We start from the raw sequence: 25,424 nt of genomic DNA, 5'->3' as shown, positions 1-25,424 counted from the left end.
ATGTTTCTAGTTGGTTGTTTGCTTCAATTGATGGGTTTTGGAAATTTGACTTTGACGATTTTGACCTTGAATATGAAGTTGAAAGGATTTTAGGTGTTCACAATTATTATTCTGTAGCACGAGAGCTACAACTTTGCCTCCACGAGCAAAACCAAATTCCTAGCGGGTTAAAAGATATGTGCCTGACAAAATAATGCCTTTTGACATCAAAGCCTCTGGTCTTATGGGGCCCATAACTGCGACAGTTGAAGTGATACGGAAAAATGCCGGGACACGCGACTTTTTATGTTTGGTCTTCTATCACGCTGCGGTATCAAAATATGGTTAATAATATAACTTTAAAGAACAAGGGCGCTTCCCTACATGCGAAAAAAAACATAATTAAAAAATATGTGAGCCTAAATATCCACTAAAAGATAAGTGATTTAAGAAATCAATTTATTCTGACCCTTAGTCTTGAAGCGAACGACTTTTAAACACAATCATTTACATCGCGATATTCAGTCAGGGTAAGAAAAGAAGATATGAGTTGAACCATAACAGCCGAGATCGTATGAAAACAAAACAAGACAATTCTCTTTTTAAAATTTTTGTGGAAATTTCCCATGGAAATGGAGATATTTATACATCATTGTAAATTTCAAATTGTCATTTCACAAAGCTACAGTTATGGACACTTGAACATAGCTATCCAAAAATTTAAATTTTTTCAAGTTTTGACACCTGTCTTCATTAGGCCATATCTCAGAGATGTATAAAGTTGGGTCTAGCTCCGCAATAAGGTACGTTACAAACGTTTGCGACAAAACTAACATATTATACCCTCCCCACTTGACACCTTTTTTATCGCCAAGTAAACGACGTCACAAAATTGTTAAACAACAACAAAAAAGATAAATATACTGATATATGACTGTAAACTTGGAACTAGTACAGTACCATCTACGAGTAATGCATAGAGAATTAATTGGTTCCTTTCGCGGATATCCCCTTGTAAAAGTGTCTAAAGTGGAACGAATTTCTTTAACCCAGAGAATCGATGAGTTTCCGATACCGAACTAGTTCATCTTGCTAGGGGGTACTTCGCTCCGAAGGGAGCGACATTTATTTCCAATATTTTGCACCAAATTCGAAAGGAAGTCTGGGATACTACAGTCGAAAACGAACGTTTGAAAACGAATGCAATCCGTATTGGACTATTTTGTTTTCTATCTGTTTTTGTGGACTTAAGAAAATTTCGCTTGTTGTTTTGTTTCTACTCAAGAATGCAAACAAAATTAAATTTGTTTTGTTCCTAAAAACGAAAATATGAAAGCAAACATTTTATAACATTATATATTACTTACCTACAACAATCAAGTGAAGAAATATTGATGTTGGAGGATGCGTAGAAATTTGGCATTCATAAACTCCAGCATCTCGTTGTTGAACGTATTTGATTTGAAGTGTCCAATCCTGCATGTTAAGAAAATATATTATAGTATTGTTCATTTGAACTATAAATGTAAATATAAATTAAAATTGAGTAACTAGGCGTTTACACAAGACAATTTGTCTTTAAATACAACCCTAATGTTCTAACACATACATACATTTGTCGTTTGTCTCCCAGCTGTCCATCATTTTTTCATAGACAGTAGACAACAAATGTTAACGTTTTTGTAAAAATAATATAGATAATAATTCAAATGTCTTGAAATCAAAAGCAGATGAACAATTACAAAATATGTGAACGGAAAACAAAAGGAAATCGATCATTTTCATTCATAATTTTACAACTGTTTTTGAAGTTGTCGGGAAGCTTACGTCACACAGGCAAGTTTTGGGTTTCATTCAATCAATACATGAACTCAACTGTCGTGTCATGTTTAAACGCAGGGTTAAGTTTTGCGTCATTTCTGGTAAAAGAATAAAGACACTTTCGAACGTGGTTGCCTTTGTATCTTATTCTTCTACCAGAAATGATGCAACACTTTACTCAAACGTTGGTTGTGTTTTCGTATCAATTGAATTTATTTTCTTTTCATCTGCATATCTGTATTAAAGACCAGCACAGTTACAATCGAATACACCACTTTTCAACATTCAAACTAATCCGAAAGGCAAGCAGTCACTCACGATCCGCTAAAAAGGCGTTCATGTATTTCGCAAATCGAGTGCGACTGCCGTTACATATCTTATTCGAATTATTACTAAATTGAATGTACATTTACACAATAACACTATGCAACACTGAAAATGCAAACAACTTCTAGTATGCACTTTTTGAACGAACATATTTAGACTAGTAGGGTTTTGTCCTGTCAGATCCAGTTCGGATTTTATGGCCTCATCTAAACCGGGCTAAATCTGCACTTTTTTGCATTTATCAGGCCTTTATCTCAGAAACGAATAGGAATTTGTCCTTGCTGTTCTTAGCAATATTGTAGCCCTAAACTAGTAGAACTTATCTTTTGGAAAAACCACATAAGAAAAACTCTATCTAGGGCATCAAAATCTATAAAATATAGAAAATTTTACGTAATTGCTGAAATTCGGGTCAGTATCGGCTAAACTATTGGGAGTTGAACCAAGTAACCTTTTGCAAAAATCTTCCAAAAAAAGTTCTCAACAATTCTTTAGAACATTCTGAAACTCTAAAATGCTTACTTCATGTTGATTCAGCCGTATTTTGCATCATATCCTTTACAGCACGTTTTCCACACACAGTTCACACCAACAGTTTATTCTCGCATTTCGGATTTCACTACATTATTGACATTTTCATTAAATCGTCGTTGAAAAATGTACTGAAAACAATGGCATAGAGGCATTTTACAACAATGACTTGTTCTGAAGAGTTGTGTATTACATTCCATATTTTTCCAAAAGAAAATATTCAGAAAAAATTAACGGTTTTGGAGATACGGTGCGAAATGTATAAAAATTGTGGAATTTTTGCATTTATTTTGAATTTTGTATCAATGAATGTAGTTTTTCGAGTTCATTATTTCTCCATATATTTTATTCTTGTCCTTATCTACAAATTTGCTTCAGAGGTCAGAAGAAGATTCTCTATTACACTTTAACCCTACAACATTTCATGAAAACTCTAAAAATATAACACACAATACGAATTCTTCAAACGCATTGGTAGAAAATGCATCTGAAGAAATTCAAAGAAATTGTATACTCTTCGCTCTTCTCTGATCATCACCATCGTACTGTTGAAATAAAAGCAATTGTGATAAATAAAATAACTCGTCTTCTGCCCAGCTTCTTCTTTCCCAAAGCTGATCTTTAATTTGAAGAATTAAACCAGTTAGATTTAGGCGACCCAAATTTCCACTCGCCAGTCATGTCGACTTACTAGTAGGAAGTAACGTCATTCCTCGACTGTCACTAGATGGCGTAAAGAAGATTGCATCCACATTGGCCGCACAAGCAACAATATTCGTTTGGGTAATTAGTGGCCCGGTTCCAAACAGTTTCTTCCTTCTCAATTGAAACTTTCGACAAGTCTGATATTTCCCTTTCGCAACAACTCAGAAAATCTTGGGAACAAGAAGAAGTTCCAGAAAAGAAGACGTTGTCTGTAAGTGATGAATTTTGCGAATCTCTTCTCCAAAAAACTACCGTACGTAAGTCTGACGGGCGCTATATTGTACGTCTACCCTTCAAAGAAAATCATAGAACTGAATCTCCTATTTCACCCTCAAAGAAAATCATAGAACTGAATCTCCTATTTCACCCTCAAGAACTCAAGCCTTAATGCAATAGGTTGGGATGGAACATACTCTAAAAAATAAGCCAGAAATCGCAAAGGCTTACAATGACGATTTGCAAGAATACGTAATCCTTAATCACATGCAAACCACAACTTCCGAAGAAACTATAACATCAGGTTCTTTTAATTCTTTCTATTTGCAGCATAATGCGGCTATACGACCTCAGAGTGTTAGCACCAAGCTTAGAGTTGTATTAATAGCATCCAAAAAGACTCATTCCGGAAATTCTCTTAACCATATTTTGTATGTAGGTCCCACTCTTCAATCCGATTTGTTGGCATTGGGGATATCGAGAAAATGTATCGACAGATACTACCCAGCAAAAAAAGTCCTCCCAAAATCATGGGTTTTGTAAGGGATTTTTGGCAGCCGTAACTACTCGCAAACCCCCTTTCTTCCCCATTATTTTTACAAGGGCATGTCGCACTCAGTTTGTAGTTATTTTATGACCACTAGAAAAACTAGTTATTCTGTGGCCACTAGAAGTTGAAAAGTAAGTTGAAAAAAATTATATTTTTAAAAGAGTTGATGTAGAGATTTTTTTTTAATTTCATCACACTTCTTACTTTTATTTTACTTTATTTTAGTTCGCTCGCTGTGCGAATTGAACACACGAACCCTCTGATTTTTAGCCAAAGACACTACATACTATGCCACGCACACGAACATTAAGGGTTGCTTAAAAACTTAAATGTGCAGTGCACATGTGCACCACGAACTGTTATTTTTTAATTAAAAAAAACTCGTGTGCCGACAGTGAGCGTTGAACACATAACCCTAGCATTTATAGTCGGAAACACACTCACTGTGCCACCGTCCTCATTACTTAGTGAGGAGCAAAGTAAGTAGGTTTGCTTTGTAATTTTTTAAGAAGTATCCCATTACTTTTCAGATTACTTGTAATGGGAAAAGAAGCTTGTTTACATTACTTTGTAATGGGTTACGTAATGAATAATGGATCCGAATTTTTGCTGGATAGTTCACCCCGAAGACTCTAATTTCCAAAGAATTCTCTGGCGTCCTTCTCCTACTTCACCCATAACAAACTATGTTTTGAAAACAGTAACCTTTGGAGTAAATTGTACTCCTTACCTGGCTATTCGAACTCTAATTCAATTAGCACTGGATGCAAAGGAATTATATCCCCAAGCTGCTCAGATTATTAAGAAAGAAATGTACGTTGACGACGTCTTATCTGGAGCTCACAATCCAGAAGCAGCAATCGATTCCCTATCCCAATTAATTAAAATGCATCATCAGGTTTTCTCTTGAAGAAAATAACTTCTAACTACCCAGAAATTCTGAACTCTGTTCCTGATGAATATATCTTGGACTCAAGATTTCTAAAATTCTATGAAACAAGCGGTACGAAAACATTAGGTTTCCAATGGAATGCAGGATATGTTCTCCTACAAGGTAGACGCCCCAGCAGCTGCAATCTCTAAACGCCAAATTCTATCAATAGTTTCAAACATTTTTTATCCAGCTGGTTGGATTTCTCCCATCATAGCAGTAGCTAAAATAATCTTACAACAGCTATGGATAGAGGGAACACATTGGGACGAAAATGTAAAACCACACACATTGCAAAAGTGGAATCAATTATCTGAATCGTTTGCTGATATCTCTCATATCCAAATCGCTCGTTGGATAAACTTTTCGCCTAATTGTCTTTCCCAAATCCATGGATTTTGTGATGCCTCTGAAAAGGCATATTGTGCTGCGATCTATCTCAGGGTAAGGTCAGGAAGCTCTATTACTTCACAATTACTTGCATCAAAAACCAAAATAGCTCCAATAGATCCCGCAAGTCTCCCACGTTTAGAGCTATGCGGAGCTGTACTTTTTCCCAATTAATTAAACACATTACGGTTGGATTACCATTACATATCTACGAACTTTTCCTCTGGAGCGATTCCTCTATAACTTTAGGCTGGTTAGAAAAGCCTCCACATACCTGGGAAACTTATGCGGCAAATAGGGTTGCAAAAGTAATTCGAAATGTTGGTAATATTTCCTGGCGTCATGTGCGATCAAATGATAACCCAGTTGAACTGGGATCGCGTGGTTGTACTCCAGCGGAACTCCATAACAATTCGATTTGATGGCATGGTCCGATTTGGCTTCGTATTACTCCCGAAGAATGGCCTCGTACCATCGAAATCAACGAAAATTCTCTTGAAGCACGTAAATTAGAAGTTTTCCATACTTCAGACAAAGTCGAAGATATTCTCAAAAGTTTTTCTAGATGAGATAAAGCTATTGCGACATATACGTCCCTCAAATTCCCTTGAAGCACGTAAATTAGAAGTTTTCCATACTTCAGACAAAGTCGAAGATATTCTCAAACGTTTTTCTAGATGAGATAAAGCTATTGCGACATATACGTCCCTCAATATCTCGCACAAAGGATTCAAAGAAACGAAACATTTAATTATTCGGCTGTCACAACAACTACATTACAGCCAAGAATACTCAAGTCTCACAAAATATAATAATGTGCATAAGAAAAGTTCTCTATTTCCTCTCAATCCTTTCATTGACGAAGTTGGTATTATACGCGTGAACGGAAGAATCACAAATTCCAATCTCTCAAAGTCACCCAATAATTATACACAAAGATTCTCTGTATAACCAGTTGTAATTGAACTTTATTCACAAATTATTGCTTCATGCGGAGAATACTTTTATGCTAAGAACAATTCGCGAAGAATACTGTATTTCTCGACTAAGATCGTCGATTAAAAAATGCATAAGAAGATGGCACTTCAAACCTAAAATACAATCTCAAATAATGGCAGCTCTTTCCTCAGAGCGAAGTTCATTATCTAGTCCATTCTCGTTTACTGGTTTAGATTTTGCTGGTCCATTCTCTACGAAAACATCGACTATACGACAAGCTGTATATCAAAAAAGTTATGTTTGCGTATTTGTATGGTTTAGCTCCAAAGCAATCCACTTAGAACTCTGCTCAAGCTTTTCATCAGACTCGTTCCTAGCTGCATTTCTTCTATTCGTAGGACGTCGAGGGTTACCTCTCAAGGTAATGTGGGATAACGGCATAAATTTCGTTGGCGCTGAAAGAAAACTGCAATATGAATTCTTACAATTTTTGAATAACTCTTCTGAAGATATAAATAGGAAATACACCCCAAGGTCTCCAATGGTCGTTTATCCCTCCAAACGCACCACACATGGGTGGGCTGTGGGAGGCAGGAGTAAAATCATTTAAAACTAACTTCAAAAAAAGTAGCGCAAAATCATCGTTACACGTTTAAAAAGTTCAACACTCTGCTCGTAAGAGTAGAAGCCGTTCTCAATTCCCGACCATTTGTAAGCCCTTACTCCAGGACATTTCCTACGTGCTGCGGCACTGGTAACTTTGCCAGAAAATACTTCCGATAACCTAACTCCAATTGGAAGATGGGAAAAACTTAAGGCTCAGCAACATCAATTTGCTCGACGATGGAAAGACAAATACATCTCCAGCAGAAAATATTAAGATCAATCAGCTCGTAGTAGTCGAAGATGATCAGATGCCGCCTTTCGAATGGAAACTTCGTCGAATAAAAAACGTGCATCACGGAGTAGATGGTCTGGTACGAGAAGCCGATATCCGAACGGCAAATAGGGTTATGTAAGTTGAAGATCGAATTCATGTGATGTTCCCCAAGAAACCAGTAAGTAATCCTCTCTCGGACCTTAGTCATGTTGCGCTAGCAACTTCTTAAAAGAACCTTAGTTCAAACTCCGTATTTGTGCATAGCAGTGTTACTCTTCACCTTCTATTTCAAAATCAAGCTGCAACACAGCCAATAAATAAATGAAAAGATATAGTTTTTCATTGATACATATCAAATTGGCCATTCATTTAAATTTGGATACATCTCTGAAGGTTGCAGGAATGGGCAGAAAGTTTTTACACCTTTCGTTTCGAAAGAGATGTCCAATTAACGGAAACCGAGAGCCAGGTGGCAGTAGGTAGCAATCAAAAGATCTACTCTACGAAATATTAAGAATTTATATTTTTGTATCAATTTTAAATTTATATTTATTGATAACGGTACTTCGATCATGTCCAACTGATGTCAACTTATTGTATCAAAATTTTATATTTATAGCCCACCCATCAAAGCCCCATTAAAAACTTTTAATATTATTCACAACATTTTCGGAATTATTGATTTTAAATGTCGTCTATTTTTGATCTGATTATCCCTTTAGATTATCTGGGAAATGATTTTCACTGCCGGCAACACGCCGCAGCGTGTCTAAGACACCACTTGTAGAGAGGTTTTACATGGCTGAAATACTCAGGAGATGTCGCCAACATTACCGAGGATTGTTTTTCCATCCATGAAGAAAATTTATGATGTTGCCTGGCCGGGAATCGAACCCACCATTTTAATCATCACTATTTATTTCCTCCACACAGGGCAGTATTCGTAGGTCAACTTTTAATGTATACATACAGTTAGACAACAAATGTATTGCAAAGGCTAACATTGTAAAAAATTTCATATAAATTATTCGTTTATCGCAACAAATTATGTAAAAACTATAAGGTTTTTTTGTGCAGATATTTTGCTAGTAGTCCCAAAAACAATATTTCGTTAAAATATTCAGAGTTTATTTGTGATTTATAAAAATACGGCCAAAAATAAGAAGTAAATACTATTTGGAGGTGACAATAAAATTATGGCAAAATTGACAAATCGATGGTTTCATGGAGAATTACCAAAGGTGAGTTCCTTAATGAATTGTCTATCCACTTTGGACATTCATTAGAACATAAATAAGCTTAGTTAAACCAGAAATTAAGGCTCGGCATTTTACACTCTAAGGGTACGGGTTCCCGATTTTTATTAAATATTGATCTTTCGTTGGAGGACCTACCAGTTTTTTTCTTAAACTGGACCAAAAAAAAAATTATAAGGGATGATATCAGGATTTTGGCCCGAGGTATTTATCAGTTTAGTGTTGTTATATTACATCAGCAACTTACACAAATAAGATTAATGTTCTGGCCTTTGGAATGGTGGTAGTTGAACTTGTTTCAGCTTTCTGGATCCCTTTTACTGACTTTCAGAATAATGACTTTTAATATTTCCTTACGATGCCTGTGGGGATATCTTACCCATCATTATTTTGTCCATGAACCCGGTTTTGCATACTTTTTCCTTGGTAAAGAACATAGTACCCAAAAATTCGGTATTCCAGCTTTTCCATATTTGATGGGCTTTATTGGATTTGTCGCACTTTTTGGGATTTATTATGATAGCAGAGGATAATATCTATCCATTTAGTAAAAATGAAGTCATTCCAATACTATTGAGGGAGGAAATAGAGCTCTGTTGTAGGTCGTTTCAAAATACTACACTGAGTGTCCCCTATACTTTCCGAAGGTGTGCTGATGTTTTCAAAACTGTTTTGCATTGGCCCAATACCGACAATACATATTATTGCTAATATGGTCTCATCGGTATTTTACCTGTCCGAATGACGGCTTTTATTATCCCTGAACTTTATCACATTCAATACAGTTAGTCCATTATTTATTTTTTTATTATTGTCAACACAACAAGATAATTATCTTATAATTACAGTGTAGATTTATATGAGTTAATGAAATATCCAGCTTAAATAATAGGGTCACAATGAAAATAATGGGGGGAAGCAAACATTTTCAATTACGAAAGTAATATCTTAAGCATTTAATAACTAAGGAAAATTTTGGAAAAGTCGTTTTTTAAACATGTTAGTGTTGTTGATGCATTGGATTTCATGTGGTAGATAATTCCAAAGACTTATGCTTATACTTTGTCTTCTGAAAGGTTTTAACATACATCCTCTATTAGATTGAGAAAACGTTAGTTTATCAAACAGGTATAAAGGTTTTTGAGTTACTCTAATTTTATGTAGAAGTATTAAGGTACTAATGTGAAGAAAATTCTTGAAACTAACTCCAAAGAGCAATTTAGCAAGGTGAGAAACATGCTGTCTCCGGTTCAAGCCAAGCAGATAGCGAATTATGTTATTGAATGCAGCATTTAACTTTCGCAAAAACCAAGAATCGCAGTTGGCGAAAAGTTCGCATCCATAAATCAAACAAGGCACAAGAAATGTTTTTTCTAAGAGTAACCTCATTTTTGGGGTGTAAAGAAATGCGTAATCCATAAGGCTCTTAGTTTTAGATAAGTCTGTCCAGCAACAGTACTTACGTGATCTGACCAATTAAAAGATTTGTTAAATACTACGCCTAAGTTCTTCGCATTTGCTACTATAACAACCATTTACAATGACATTATCATTACGACGAGGGTTTTAACAACGATTTTGTGATTTCGAGTCTCCGAATTGTAAATAATTAATCTTATATATTTAGAAAATGTGTATAAATAAAAACACAAAATTCATCTCTATTGGATCGATGGAATGGGTTCAAATGCTGATGAAAAGATCGGATCCTTCACGACTTCTTTGCATGGGTTCAAATGCTGATGAAAAGATCCGATCTTTCACGACTTCCTTTGCATTGGTTCAAATGCTAATGAAAAGATCTGATCTTTCACGGCTTCGTTTGAACCAATGCAAAAGATGCCATGAAATCACGCCATCACATGGAACCCCTTTCTTCAAATTTTGCTGTGCTATTGTAACGAAAAGTATAAATACTATTATATCCCGAGGGGCAAAACCTCGGCATAAAGCAATTCGCCTTTCAAAAGGTCTAAAATGGCAACTCGGCTTCTCTCGTCTAGTTCAGTTGGATCTACTTCATTAACTCACAACAGATTTAGTTGTGTGTCCAATACATCGGAAACCAGTGTAATGCATGGGGACATCAATATTTTTCTGAAGGAAATTCAATATATTTTGGGTAATGACTGCGTATCTCCATTGTTACTAAAATATTTCCAGAAACTCAAGAAAAATGTTATTTCTGTATAAATGCTTTGAACGAAAATAATAAAGAATTTCTCACCTACAATTCTAAATCGAATCGATTTTATACAGTCTTTCTTTATGGGCTACCTAGCGTTGATACTGAAGATATCCATTCAGAGTTGGTAAATTATAACCTTGATCCAAAATCAGTCGTTTGCAAGGTACAATTTTTGCGCAAAGCGGTTAAATGCTTCATAACATTAAAGCCGTACGTAAAATATATTGTAAGGTGCCCGCTACATTGCATAGCCGCTTCTTAAATATTACCCCTCATCAACACAAAACTATATTTTATCACCAAACCCATACATAATTTTAATTTCAATGCCCACTCGATTAGCTATGTTCTGGAGTAATTCTCAATTACTTCAGACAACCAGACGAATATAATATCTGGTTGTGGTGGCCGAATTTGTCGAGTGCTGGCGTTAAACGAAGTACAAGATAAGACGTGTGGCATTGTCCGCAGTCACTTGAACCGAACCTAGCAACAGCCGTCGGCCCTGCGATTCGTTCGCTCCTGTCGATTCGTTCGCTCCTGTAGACTCGTTCGCTCCTGTCGACTCGTTCGCTCCTGTCGATTCGTTCGCTCCTGCCGATTCGTTCGCTCCTGTCGATTCGTTCGCTCCTGTAGACTCGTTCGCTGCTGGCGATTCGTTCGCTCCTTGCGATTTGTTCGCTCCTGTCGATTCGTTCGCTCTTGCCTACTCGTTCGCTCCTGGCGATTCGTTCGCTCCTTGCGATTTGTTCGCTCCTGTCGATTCGTTCGCTCCTGGCGATTCGTTCGCTCCTTGCGATTTGTTCGCTCCTGCCGATTCGTTCGCTCCTTGCGATTTGTTCGCTCCTGGCGATTCATTCGCTCCTGGCGATTCGTTCGCTTTTTGCGATCCGTTCGCTCTATTGCCGAAGTCAACACACGAAGACTACCGATCCGACAGCAATCCGAATAACGCCGAGCCGTGCGATACGCCAACAACGGGAACTACCGACCCATTGCCAATCCGAGTATTGCCGAGCGAGGGCTGACGATCAGAAGATTGCCGATTTCACTATTTCCGAGCCGAGTGTTATCGACCGACTGTCAACTACCAAGCCCATCTCATATCCGCCGATTACTACCTACCTCATACCGACCAACTCGAGGCGATTCCAACCGAGGTTGTTCCCCAACTTTACCAACATATCAACTTAGCTCCATATTAACTGAACTTATGTTTACGAAATTATATAAATAAAACTCTGAAGCACAGTTCAATCGTGTCTCATATTACTTAAGGTTTGTGGGTCCTTGAGTCGACCCTGGCAGCGGCTGAGCTAACCTCAGCCTTCGGTAAAACCACTCGTTATAAATGGCGCCCGAGCAGGGACAAGACAAAGAAACGAATAGCGAAAAACCTAAACCAGTCGCCACCGGAAATTTGTCGAGTTCTACGAGCAGCATGGTTGGAGATTCAGAGTTGGAGAACTCACTGAGTCCTGAATCCCTTAGTTGGATATACCTACTAAAAAAAGAACAGTTGATGGAGCAGTGCGAGAAGGTAGGCATAGTGACCGAAGGTTATACCGTTGATCACCTTCGGAAACTGCTTAGCAAATATCTGAGGGAGAAAAAGACACGAGCTTCTGCTGAGAATTTGCTACGAGAATTAGAGAAGGAGGTTAAATCATCGGTACACGAGACGCAACCATCGCCACTCTTCGTTGAGGTACCCGCACCACTCCAACGGATGAGTTTGTCAGAATTGGACGTCTTCAATATAATTCACCGATGGTCACTAAAATTCTCGGGTGATCGCTGTCGAGTTCCTAGAGCGGTTCGAAGAATTGGCGGAATGTCATTCCATCCCATTTGACCGTCTTCTCCCGTCATTACTCACTGTTTTGGAGGGAAACGCGTTGGAATGGTATCGGGTCAAGAGAGAAGAGATCAAGTTGTGGTCCGAGTTCCGGGCCGAGGCTGAACGATTTTTCCTGTCCAAGCGGTATATGAGTCAGATCGAACACTCGTTCTACAATCGTCGGCAGCACCATAAGGAAAGAGCAAATGATTACATATTGGCAATGTTAACAACCTCTCGACGACATCCTCAATTACGTAAGTAAAATCATTTGGACCGTATTTACGATGGTCTGCGGCCGGAATATAGGCATTATGTGAGACGTCACGATTTCACGACGTTGGACGAGTTGATCGAGCTAACAGATGACTTTGAAATACTGAAAAGGGATGAAGCCAGATTGGAAAGACCACACACTTCACATATGATCCGAGAGGCAGACGTGCCCTACGATCGTGACAGCCACTGTTGGCGCTGCAAACGTCCTGGTCACTATCGGTGGCAATGTCGAAGGGCCCCAACGAAGTTCTGCTCACGATGCGGTAAGGACGACGTACTATCCCGGGAGTGTAGCTGCGGTAATGAGGAACCAACGGAGCCGGAAAGGAATACCTCTTCTCAAAGCAGTCGATACTTCATCCCTGTATCCGTAGAGGGATAAAAGTCAATGTACTCATCGACACAGGGTCAACGCTCAGTTACATAGATGGTCAAATGCGAGAAACGCTGCAATCCAGAGGTGTGCAGCCGGGCACGTCGAAAAGAGATATCCAGATGGCGGATCAGAGAATCGAGGATTGTCAGACAGGCATTCGGTTAGGAGTGCAGTACCGAGGGAAAACCACGAATCTTTCAGTAACCGTAATCCCCACTCTAGCTGAGTCACTCATATTAGGGATGGATTTTCTTGTGGAGGGGTCCTGCCGGTTGAGCCTTGACGGGGAGACAATATTGCAGTCGATCTCGGAGCAGTTCATTGATTGCGTCCACACTATTACTCCCCGTCCTTTCATCGACGATGTCCAAGAAGCCGAATTGGAGACCCTGATTGACCAATATACCGATATGTTCGCCCGAAGTCCGGGTCTGTGTTCCGTAGCCAAACATACCATCAAGCTGAAACACAACGTCCCTATAAAGCAAAGATACTTGCCTCGCAACCCTGCCATGATGACTATCATTAACGAAGAAATTGATAAGCTTTTGGCACAAGGTAGGATTGAGCAATCACATAGCCCCTACAGTTCACCGATCGTCCTTGCCCGAAAAAAACAAGGTGGTTGGCGTATGTGTATTGATTACCGACAACTCAACGAAGCGAGTGAATCCGATGCCTACCCTCTGCCACATATAAATGCCGTCCTTGATCAGCTCAGAGAGACGAAGTACATCTCCACGTTGGATCTCAAGAATGGGTACTGGCAAATCCCTCTGGACGAGTGCTCTAGGCCTTGTACAGCATTCACGGTGCCGGGGCGGGGCCTTTTCCAATTGAAGGTTATGCCGTTTGGATTACATTCAGCCCCGGCAACATTTCAAAGGGCACTTGATCAGATAATCGGCTTGGACCTCCACCCGTTGGTTTTCGTATACTTAGATGATATCATCATCCTTGGCAGGAGTTTTCCAGAACACCTGAATGTGTTAGAAACCGTCTTCAAGAGGTTGCACGAAGCTGGTATGCAAATAAATATACAGAAATGTGAGTTTGTCCGCCAATCTATTAAGTATTTGGGTCATATCGTGAGCCCGGAGGGCATAGGAACTGATCCTGACAAAGCGGAAGCTGTGCGTAAACTCCCTGCACCCACGAATCTGAAGGAGCTCCGGAGAATTCTGGGAATGGCGTCCTGGTATAGGCGTTTCATTCCGAACTTTGCGAAGGTCGTAAGCCCTCTGAACCGCCTATTAAAGAAATCGGTACGCTGGCGGTGGAGTACCAAAGAGGCTGAAGCATTTGATAACCTCAAAAGGATACTGACCGAGGCCCCGGTTTTGAAATGCCCAGACTTCAGTCGAACATTTTATCTGCAGACCGATGCTAGCCTGGAAGGGCTGGGAGTGGTTTTGTTTCAGCGGCATTCGGAGCACGAATCTGTTATTGCGTATGCTAGCCGTTCCCTAAGTGACCTTGAGAAGAAATACTCAACCACCGAGCAAGAGTGTCTGGCGATCCTCTGGGGTATACGTAAAATGAGGCCATACGTGGAGGGGTATCATTTTACGGTCATTACCGACCACCATTCCCTGAAGTGGCTGCACTCACTGCAAAATCCTTCCGCTCGGCTGGCCAGGTGGGCACTGGAACTCCAGCAGTACGACTTTGAAATCGAGTACCGAAAGGGTAGCCTAAACGTTGTCGCAGATGTCTTGTCCCGCGCTCCCTTACCTAGCACTGAAGATTGTTTTACCATTTCTGGTATAAGACTGGTATAAGAAAATGCTGCAAAAGGTAAAACATAGCCCACACAAATACCCCGATATACAGCTTATCGAAGGTCATCTGTACAAGCATTTCCCCCGCAAGAATGCATTTGATCAACGGTCCGAGTGGAAGCAGTGTGTCCCGTGTGAAATGCGATCATCATGACCCCATCCATGCAGGACATTTGGGCACATTTAAGACCTTGAGGAGGGTCCAAGAAAATTACTACTGGCCTGGAATGTCAAGGGACGTACGAGAGTACGTAAGGGGTTGTAAAACCTGTGCCCGTTATAAAGTGGAACAAAAGGCTCCTTGTGGCTACATGCACACGATGCAATGTTCGGAGCCGTGGGAGCTCGTGTGTGCCGGTTTCATTGGACCGTGACCAAGGTCCAAACAGGGGAATACTTCATTGCTAGTTATGATGGACAAATTCAGCCGATGGGTGGAACTGGTACCAAGCCGACGTGCCACGGCACAAGATGTTGTTAAGGCCCTTTGCCCACCTAGGCAAATGAGATATACCGATGTGTTTAACGTTTGCCTACACCGCGTTAACTATGCTTATCATAGCCCATTAACACGGGCTTTTTGTTTTATCAATTCCATTAACATGAAATACCAAAAGAAATTTAACCAGTGTATAGAATTCAGCATTTCAAAAGATAATTTTAAATTATATTTTTTAACTAAATTTGATTAAAAAATATGTTTTTCTTTTTTTTTTTGTAAATATTTATATTTTTTAAATCATAGTCTGTAAGGAAATTATGTTCCATAGACCGAAATAAACAAATAAATATAAAAAAAAAGAGCGGATTGTTTATAGATTCGGGTGTCCGAAGATACTACTAACGGATAATGGGGTCCAATTTACCAGTCGATTGCTATGCTCCTTCCTAAAAGACCTACACATCGAGCATCGTACGACTGCCTTGTATGCTCCCCATGAAAATCCCACCGAACGTATGGACAGGGTCGTAAAAACAATGATAGCCAAAAAAAATACGGGGCAGATCATCGACTTTGGGATCAAAATATAGCCGAGATTGTATTTGCCATCAACACCGCTGTGAGCGAATCCTCCAGATACTCACCGGCCGAGATACTATTCGGGCGTAACCTTGTTTCTCCTAGTACTTTACATCTCCCGTCTACTAACGACCCGAGAGATAACAAGAACTACGCGAAATTATGGGGAACAGTAAGAGAAAATAACCAGAAGGCAAGCCGTTCGCAACAAACCTACTATAGCTTGCGTCGCAGAGAGTGCTCTTTTTTGGTGGGAGACAAGGTTTGGGTGCGAGAGAGACAATTGTCATCCGCTGCAGACAACTTTAATCAAAAATTAGCCCCCAAATATTCCGGTCCACATGAGATCACCTCCTTCTTTCACAAGAACATAATAGAAGTAAGAGATGAATCAGGAAAACTCAAGAGAGTGAATGTCCAAGATATCAAACCCAACACTGTAAACCATTCCGAGAATCACTCACTCTGAGTTAGTTAATGACAGCGATGCAACCCTACATGTGTCGCGGTGGGACCAGGGCCCTATTCCTCGAAACAACTTATCGCTTTTCATTTTGCATTTATCAAAAAGTAGTTATTTTGAAAAGTGATAACCTTTTTTTGTTCCACAAAATTACTTTTCAATTTCCCTTGCACTTAGCAAATTTGTCTATCACTGTTCTTTTAGCACAGTTGTTGTGCTCTCTTGCTCAATTTTTCCGCCATATTGGTAAGTCTCTCAGTTCTCTTGCAAAGTGTGAATGATATTTGTTCCACAGAACGTTTTATCATCTTTGCATTATTTTTTACTTGGCAATAATAAATAAGACATGTAAAATTGAGACGAGCGAAAAAATGAAATGAAACTGATATTATTAAAAGTAAATAAAATAAAATAAAATTAAATAAATTAAATTAAATTAAACTGAAATAAAATGAAACAAACTAAAATAAAATAATGTAAAATAAAATAATATAAAATAAAATAATATAAAATAAAATTAAATTAAACGAAATAAATGAAATTAAATTAAAATAAAGTAAAATAAGATCAAATAAAATGAAGTAAAATAAAATAAAAAATAAAATAGAATAAAATAAATTGAAATAAAACAAAATAAAATAAAGTGAAATAAAATAAAATTAAGTGAAATAAAGTAAACTAAAATGAAATAAAGTAAAATAAAATAAAATGAAATAAAATAAAATTAAATAAAATTAAAAAAAATAAATTAATATGAAATAAAAATAAAATTATTTTAATAAACGAACAACAAAATTCCGCCAAAACTACTGACTGCATTGGAGACGCACAACTACAACTTTCACATGAAAATACTGAAACTTATAATACAACAAAAACATCAAGAACTAAAGCATAACAAAATCATTCTCACTCAAACTAAATGTAAATTACAACAAACAATGGATGAACAAGATCTCAATCTGTTCATAGAGAGCGAGAAGAAACTCAGCAAAAATTATGACAACAATAACAAAACAAGACACATTAACAAGTATCAATCACTCAAACAGAAAGAACAAAAAGAACTCAACATACAACAGAACGATGATTGGTTTACCAACAACACCACAACAAAGTATGCGCTACCAACAACGACTAAAGCATTCCCCTTGTTAAATGTGATTGCAGAGAGTGAAGAGTGTATACAAACACTAGATAGTAAAGAGGACCAGGAAAATGGGAGAATAAAGTTAGTTACTCTCATTGACAACCACATAGGAAAAACAAAATTGACTATAAGGGACAAAATAATATTAGACACAGTGGGCCAAACAAAACAATTCATAAAACAGAATGAAGACGTATTAATATTAAATGCTGACAAAGGAGGAAAAACGGTAGCCATGTATAAGGAGGACTACGATACAAAAATGAAAAATATTTTACTGGACATCTGCACATACAAGAGGCTAAAACGAGATCCAACATCTACTCTACAAACTAAGAACAATAAATTGACGGAAAAATTATTCAACATGAACATAATAAATAACATTGAGAAATACAAACTAACAACGAATACAGCTGTAGCGCCTAGAATTTACGGTCTCCCAAAAATTCACAAAGAAGGGACACCACTAAGACCGATATGTTCATCCATTAACTCACCTGCATACGGACTTTCAAAATACATTGTGGATATTTTAAAACATATAACTAAGGATTCAAAATATAATATAAGAGACGCATGTGACCTGAAAACTAGAATTAAAGATACGCATATTGAAGATGACGAAATACTATTATCCTTTGACGTAATATCGCTGTTTCCTAGTGTGCCAATTAATCTAGCCTTGAAGACAATAAATGAAAAATGGGAGATTTTAAAGGACTATACTAAAATTCCAAAGGACCTGTTTACGGAAATTCTGACTCTTTGTATCAAAGACTCAAGATATTTCTTATATAAGGACAAGGTGTACGAGCAGCGTAAGGGACTTCCAATGGGATCACCAGCGTCACCGATTATTGCAGATATTGTAATGGAGGAGTTATTGGACGCTTCAATGGAGAGATTGACTATTAAACCGAGACTACTTACAAAATACGTTGACGATATATTCTGCATAGTTAAGAAAACTGAGATAAACAACATTTTGAACACCTTAAATTCATTCGACAAACACATACAATTCACTCACGAAGAAGAGGTGAATCAAAAATTGCCATATTTGGACTCAATAATAATTAGACGAGACAATAAAATTACTATAGATTGGTACCAAAAGCCGACAGCATCAGGACGATTAATCAATTTTTATTCAAAACACCCTCGACGAACTATAATAAACACGGCTTTAAACTTCATAAATAGAGTATTCAATATAAGTGACCAACGATACCACCAAAAGAATGAAAAGAAAATATTTGAGATATTGGCGAAGAACGATTTCCCGCAAAAAACAATAACAGATTTAATTCAACACGCAAAACAGAAGCAAACATCACCAAAGGAACAAGAAAATTCTAAACTATATAAACCGATAACTTATATCCCAGGGCTATCAGAACGATTTTGTAACTCCAATATTCATAATAAGGAAAAATATCAATTAGCACAAAAATGTAGCAATACCGTCAATAGCTTATTTAGTAAGACAAAAGCAAAGCTTAAAAAAGAAGACAAGTGCAATGTAGTTTATAAGATCAAATGTAATGGGGACGAAGCCAACATATGCCCGAAGGTATATGTTGGCACGACAAAAACAAAACTAAAAACTAGACTATCCGGACACAAGTCGGATCAAAAAACAGACAAACCTTTAGAACAGAAGACGGCGCTAGCAGCACATTGCACATTAACTGGACACAAACCAAATTTTAAAGATGTAGATATATTGACACAAGAAAATAATTACAAACGACGTTTTACATTAGAAATGTTGCATATAATAAATGTCCCGACTGACCAAAGAATGAACTACAAAACTGACACTGACCACTGTGCACATATCTATAGGAATTTAGTCCATAAGTATAAAGAGAAAAAACTTTAGTTTAGCGTAGGCAGTGCAGCAAAACTGTGGCTTTTCTCACAAAATGTAAATTTGTGTCTTGTAATTTGTTGTTATCTATTTATAATATATTGTGTTTTTCGTAGAATATCCCTGAAGATGACTGTCGATGGCATAAAATACAATAAAATTAAGCGAAATCAAACAAGTAAAAAGCGTTATGTTCGGCATAGAGTAATTAGTTTTCTTTCTCCACAAAGTAGAGAAGTTACTTGTCAAATTATAACTAATTCGCTCTAGAAAAGTATCTAAAAACCTTTAAATATCTGAAATCGGACGGTACTGCTATATGGAGGCTATAAAAAAAAACGTAGACCTATATCCATAATTTTTTCGGGAGACGTTTCTTGGTTATTGACTGAATTATACCTTATTCGGCCTGGAAATGTAGCTAATAACCACAAATTAGCTCAAATATGGGGGCTATAATAAAAGTTGGACCTATGTTGGTAAGTTTTGGAAGCATATTAAAACTAATTCGTTCTGAAAATGTAGCTAAAAGCCTTAAAATAGCTGAAATCGACGGCTCTATGGGGGCTATAACAAAGCTCAACTTCCAACTTGATTTAAGACACGGTTGAACAGCATTTCATCCCCCTATCTCAACTCGTTCGGAAGATAGCGTGATTACAACAGACGGACGGATGTGGTTAAATCAACTTAGAATTTTACGCTGATCAAAAATATATGTATATACCTTATAGTTACAAATGAAATTATGGTGGAGGGTATAGTAATAAATAAAAATAGTCTCTCAAATAGAGTTTAGTCTAAATGAAAAATCGAGAAACATCGATTTGTGAGGATGTTCGGAATGGGGTTATTCGTAGGGTGGAATTTCGGATAGTGAGAGTTCGAAGTAGGATGGTTGATTCAGAGGGTAGAAGTTCGGAAAAATCTTTACAATTTCTTCTCATAACCGTGTTTTCAGTATTTACGAACAAAATCTCGCTTTAACAATGTACATTGGCAAAGAGAACGTTTCCTCGCAAATTTAAGGCAAACTTATCAAAATTTGATCTGCAAAATCAAAATGCAGAGTTTTCTGTGGAACGAAAGAGCAAATTTTTTTGCAAAATCTTAGCAAAATACGCTTTGCCGTTACAACTGTTCACTTAGCAGAAATAACGTTTGTGGAACAGAAATCAAAAAAAGAGCTACATTATTTTGAAAAGTAAGCAAACTCACTTTATAATTAACAACTTATCACTTATCAAAAAATAATGGTCCTGTGGAACACTTAACTTTGAGCATTGTCAAAAATATTGATAAGTGCAAAATGAAAAGTTGATAAGTTGTTTCGTGGAATAGGGCCCAGGTCAGACGCATTCCCTCTTTTTCAAGTCAGCCGCAATCAAACCGAGACAAAAACCACCTCAAATCTCTATTGATAAAACCGAATTGGGTGAAAACATGTCTTTATACATTTCAATAAAATGTCCGATTCCCATGCTTTCCTATATGTTCGACCACGATCTGTCGTCCAAATGCACGAATATTTCACTCGCTGCACCTATACTTTTCCGTTTGTGCCGAATGTGGTGACAATAAACAATGTTGGGTAAAAAAAAACTCTACAACCGCTACTTGCAAAAGCCAAATTGCTACTGTAGCGATTTAAAATAAAAAAATAAAGAAAATTGCTACAACCCCCAAAACAGTGTTTTGTACGGCAAAAATCGCCACAAGTAGCGAGAAAACCGCCAGCTTGGTATCCCTGCCCTAAATGAACACGCATTGTATGAATCTTTAGCTGTGTCTATTTCACTCAATGAGCGTTGGTAGAAGAGAATGCAACAACAAATTAGTTCCCCACACGTTCTCCCATTCCAGTGTACCAATGACATTACCGACGGCAGTTGTCTACTCAGTAAGACCAGAGAATGGAAGAGTAAAAAAAATATCACTCAGACAAAGCCTCTCAGGAGTGAAATATGGGGGAAGAAAGCAGAAAAGAGGGAGATGGAATGTTTAAACGAAGGGAAAACACCGAAAACAAAACCAGGTCCCATTTTAAGTCAGAGATAACAGAGGGGAATCATTAATCCAGAGCAACGAAACTGAATAAATGGAGCGGAAGCCAACGAGACCACGACGTGTGGTTAGCACACCACAACCGCCAAAACCGCATGTTCCCCCACTAGAGGCTCGGCCGCGTATTGTTTCCGACCAGTTGTTGATGCCGTCGCGTGTGGTTCGATTCCAACCGGAGAGTAATAGCAACCCACCGCCTCTGCTTCGCTTCCAACACGTAGGACCAACAAACCAGCAAAGTACACAGTCTGCCGCGATTGATATAACTCATTCGATGCCGGTGTTGGAGAACACTACCCCAACCACTACAAGACACAGAGAACAGGAGTTGGCGACCGCAACTGAAACACTTCCGTCTCAAACTCCGGTTATCCAGGCCAGATCACACCAGCGAGAATCAATAGGAATGGCTCTAAGTACACAATAACAGGGTTCCTCCACAAGTGTTGCAGCAACGAAACAGCAAGGCAGAAGACAAGATGAAGGAACACGTTCCCGTCGGTTGGCGCAGCAACACGAACGCGAGTTGATACGTTGGTTACAGTCACTGAGGATACTAACCCCTCGTGGACGCAGACACCAAACCGTATTGCATTACGCCAACCGGCCTTCTGTTAAGGTCACCTTCCTGAACGCAGAACAGGCTCGTCTCCAATGCCGAGAAATAAGCATCGTCGTTCCTCTACAACACCGCAACTACCAACCATAGGCAAATCATTCTTTGTGGGGCTGCAATTACTTATGGCTGTAGGACAGCCCATATCAAGCTATTTAATGCTATCAAACATTTTTTTAATAATATAAAATATTAGGTTAGAAATTACAAGCTGTAGAACAGCAATAACAAACGAAGACAAGAAGAAGTAAAAAAAGAAAAGAGAAAAAAAAACAAGAAGAGAGGAAAAAAACAAGAAGAGGAAAAAAAACAGAGTTACCATAGTAGTTGAATTCATTATTTCTTTGGTATGCAATTATTTTATGGCTTTTGCATTGTTTTTGGTTTAGCTTCTATTACCACCCGTTTACACATGCAAGTGTCAATTCAAAAAATGAAGTTTCGACTATAATATGTATACACAACTGTCTGCAAGTTACTTGCATGTGTAATCATTAGGTTACATTGAGTATATTATGATGTAAAGTTGTATGAAAGGAAATAAATGTTGACTTGAGCTCTCCTCGCGGAGGGTAATTTACACCTATGGCAAAGACATAACCATGGTAAGATGGGATATTTCATGGTTGTTGTTTCTCGTTTCATTCCCTTATGATTCAAATCCTACATATTTAACCAAAGGTACTCTTATATGGAATTCTTTCTCTTAAGAACCCATAACTACAATGTCTCTTTTGCTTAATGACTTACACAAAACATTGTATTCAAGATTTGTTTAATAGGGTTACCGAGTGTGCAAATTCCGTCTTTGGTCTACTCTTTGTGACAAGTGTTGTTGTAGTGAGGTATGTACAACAAATGTACAAGCAGGAGAAGCTCTGCTTCCAGGGTCACCATGGTTAATAAAGAAATGAGAAATATACATTTTGTCCAATTTTTGAAACTGTATGTCTTTGCGTACACTAAGTTGGTGCGGGCTTCGGCCGAAACTCTGTCAACAGAACTAGAAAGATGAGAAAAAAAAAACATAATATTATGTTTTTTTTGCGAAGTAAGGGGGGATGTAACGTGACCGCTACATTGCATAGCCGCTTCTTAAATATTACCCCTCATCAACACAAAACTATATTTTATCACCAAACGCATACATAATTTTAATTTCAATGCCCACTCGATTAGCTATGTTCTGGAGTAATTCTCAATTACTTCAGACAACCAGACGGATATAATATCTGGTTGTGGTGGCCGAATTTGTCGAGTGCTGGCGTTAAACGAAGTACAAGATAAGACGTGTGGCATTGTCCGCAGTCACTTGAACCGAACCTAGCAACAGCCGTCGGCCCTGCGATTCGTTCGCTCCTGCCGATTCGTTCGCTCCTGTCGATTCGTTCGCTCCTGTCGATTCGTTCGCTCCTTGCGATCCATTCGCTCTATTGCCTAACTATACCCGCCTCTTCTCTTTACAGAGTAGCAACCCGAAAACTACCGAGCCGAACTCAACACCCGAAGACTACCGAGTCGAACTCAACTCCCGAAGACTAACGAACCGAACTCAACACCCGAAGACTACCGAGCCGAACTCAACACTCGAAGACTACCGAGCCAAACTCAACACCCGAAGACTAACGAACCGAACTCAACACCCGAAGACTACCGAGCCGAACTCAACACCCGAAGACTACCGAGCCGAACTCAACACACGAAGACTACTGATCCGACAGCAATCCGAATAACGCCGAGCCGTGCGATACGCCAACAACGGGAACTACCGACCCATTGCCAATCCGAGTATTGCCGAGCGAGGGCTGACGATCAGAAGATTGCCGATTTCACTATTTCCGAGCCGAGTGTTATCGACCGACTGTCAACTACCAAGCCCATCTCCGATCCGCCGATTACTACCTACCTACCTCATACCGACCAACTCGAGGCGATTCCAACCGAGGTTGTTCCCCAACTTTACCAACATATCAACTTATCTCCATATTATCTGAACTTATGATTACGAAATTATATAAATAAAACTCTGAAGCACAGTTCAATCGTGTCTCATCTTACTTAAGGTTTGTGGGTCCTTGAGTCGACCCTGGCAGCGGCTGAGCTAACCTCAGCCTTCGGTAAAACCACTTGTTATAATATGTTACTTGGAAGAAAAATAATCCAAAAAAGAACAATAAACCAACATAATGTTGGAATTGTTTAATATATATAATTGTTTATATAATACGTGCCCTTTATTTAGAAATCAGATCAAAGGCAACAAGTCCTCAACAGTGAAAAGTAAGTAATAAATACTCTCATCGCTCTCACCGCTCTCACAACAATGAACACATGAGTTCGGTTCAGACAACAAATCATACTCAAGTGCAATGAGACCATCTGCTAACGACCTATTTAGCATAGACCGACTTTTGTTAAAACTAAGCACATCCAAAGTACAACAAATTAGTGGTGTGATGTCAGTACTAAAGTATGCTCATGATATCAAATAATAACAAAATATTAAGTCGTTCACTGGAATTCTAATGGTTTTACGGCGTAACCTCAAATAAAACAATTTGAAAACAGAAAATGTTATCAAACAGTTACCAACAAATGTTTAATATAAACAATTTTTGATACTATGAGGGTATATTAAGTTTAAAATAACGATGCCCGTCTGTCTGTTGAAAACAAGATGCAGCCCACAGTATCTAAGATAAAGCTTTATAATTTAGAATGTAAGTTTATATTACTCCTTCAATGTTTGGTATAGAAAATGGGCTCTATAGGTTCACGTTTTGTTATAACGTATACGAGGGGAACCACAAAAGTTTGCGGCCTAGGCAACACGTAGCGTTGCCAGACGCCATTTGACATTTTTTGGAAAGTTTGACAGATTTTACCCTACGGAAAGTTTGACACACGATCAGTTTCCAAAAAAAAAAAAAAAAAAAAAAAAAACAAGTAAGAAAAGCGTTATGTTAAGCCGGGCCGAACATCGGGAGTGCCGTTCTATATAAAACGGTAACCTGTGCCGATAAATTTCTTGAGGAAAGTTTCGTAACTCCAGCGAAGACTAAATACCAAATTTCAGTTATTCCCATTGAATATTGTGGCTAAAACATTCAAAATACCGAAAATTAGGAGGGATCTTTCTATGGGTGGGTATATAAAAAATGGAACAATACCGGAAATTTTCAGGTGGGAAGTTTTATACAACCAACGGAGATTAAATATTAAAGTACGCTTCTATGGGGTTATTT

At 38.3% G+C, this 25,424-nt stretch overlaps 1 protein-coding gene across 5 annotated transcripts in view; it reads right to left on the bottom strand.

Moving 5' to 3' along the window:
* dpr13 (defective proboscis extension response 13) overlaps positions 1–25,424 on the bottom strand; it is a 624,158-nt gene that overhangs the window by 286,820 nt on the left and 311,914 nt on the right. For all 5 annotated transcript variants that reach the window (XM_073955866.1, XM_073955867.1, XM_073955865.1 and 2 more), the window contains one exon: positions 1,347–1,455. In XM_073955866.1, coding sequence (XP_073811967.1) covers positions 1,347–1,455 — 109 coding nt within the window. The remainder of the gene's footprint in view (positions 1–1,346; positions 1,456–25,424) is intronic.

The sequence above is a fragment of the Musca autumnalis genome, unplaced genomic scaffold (assembly GCF_047663935.1).
Source record: "Musca autumnalis isolate F117 unplaced genomic scaffold, ASM4766393v1 scaffold_5, whole genome shotgun sequence".
NCBI classification, from domain to species: Eukaryota; Metazoa; Arthropoda; class Insecta; order Diptera; family Muscidae; genus Musca; species Musca autumnalis.
This window is presented reverse-complemented; position numbering and strand designations above follow the sequence as displayed.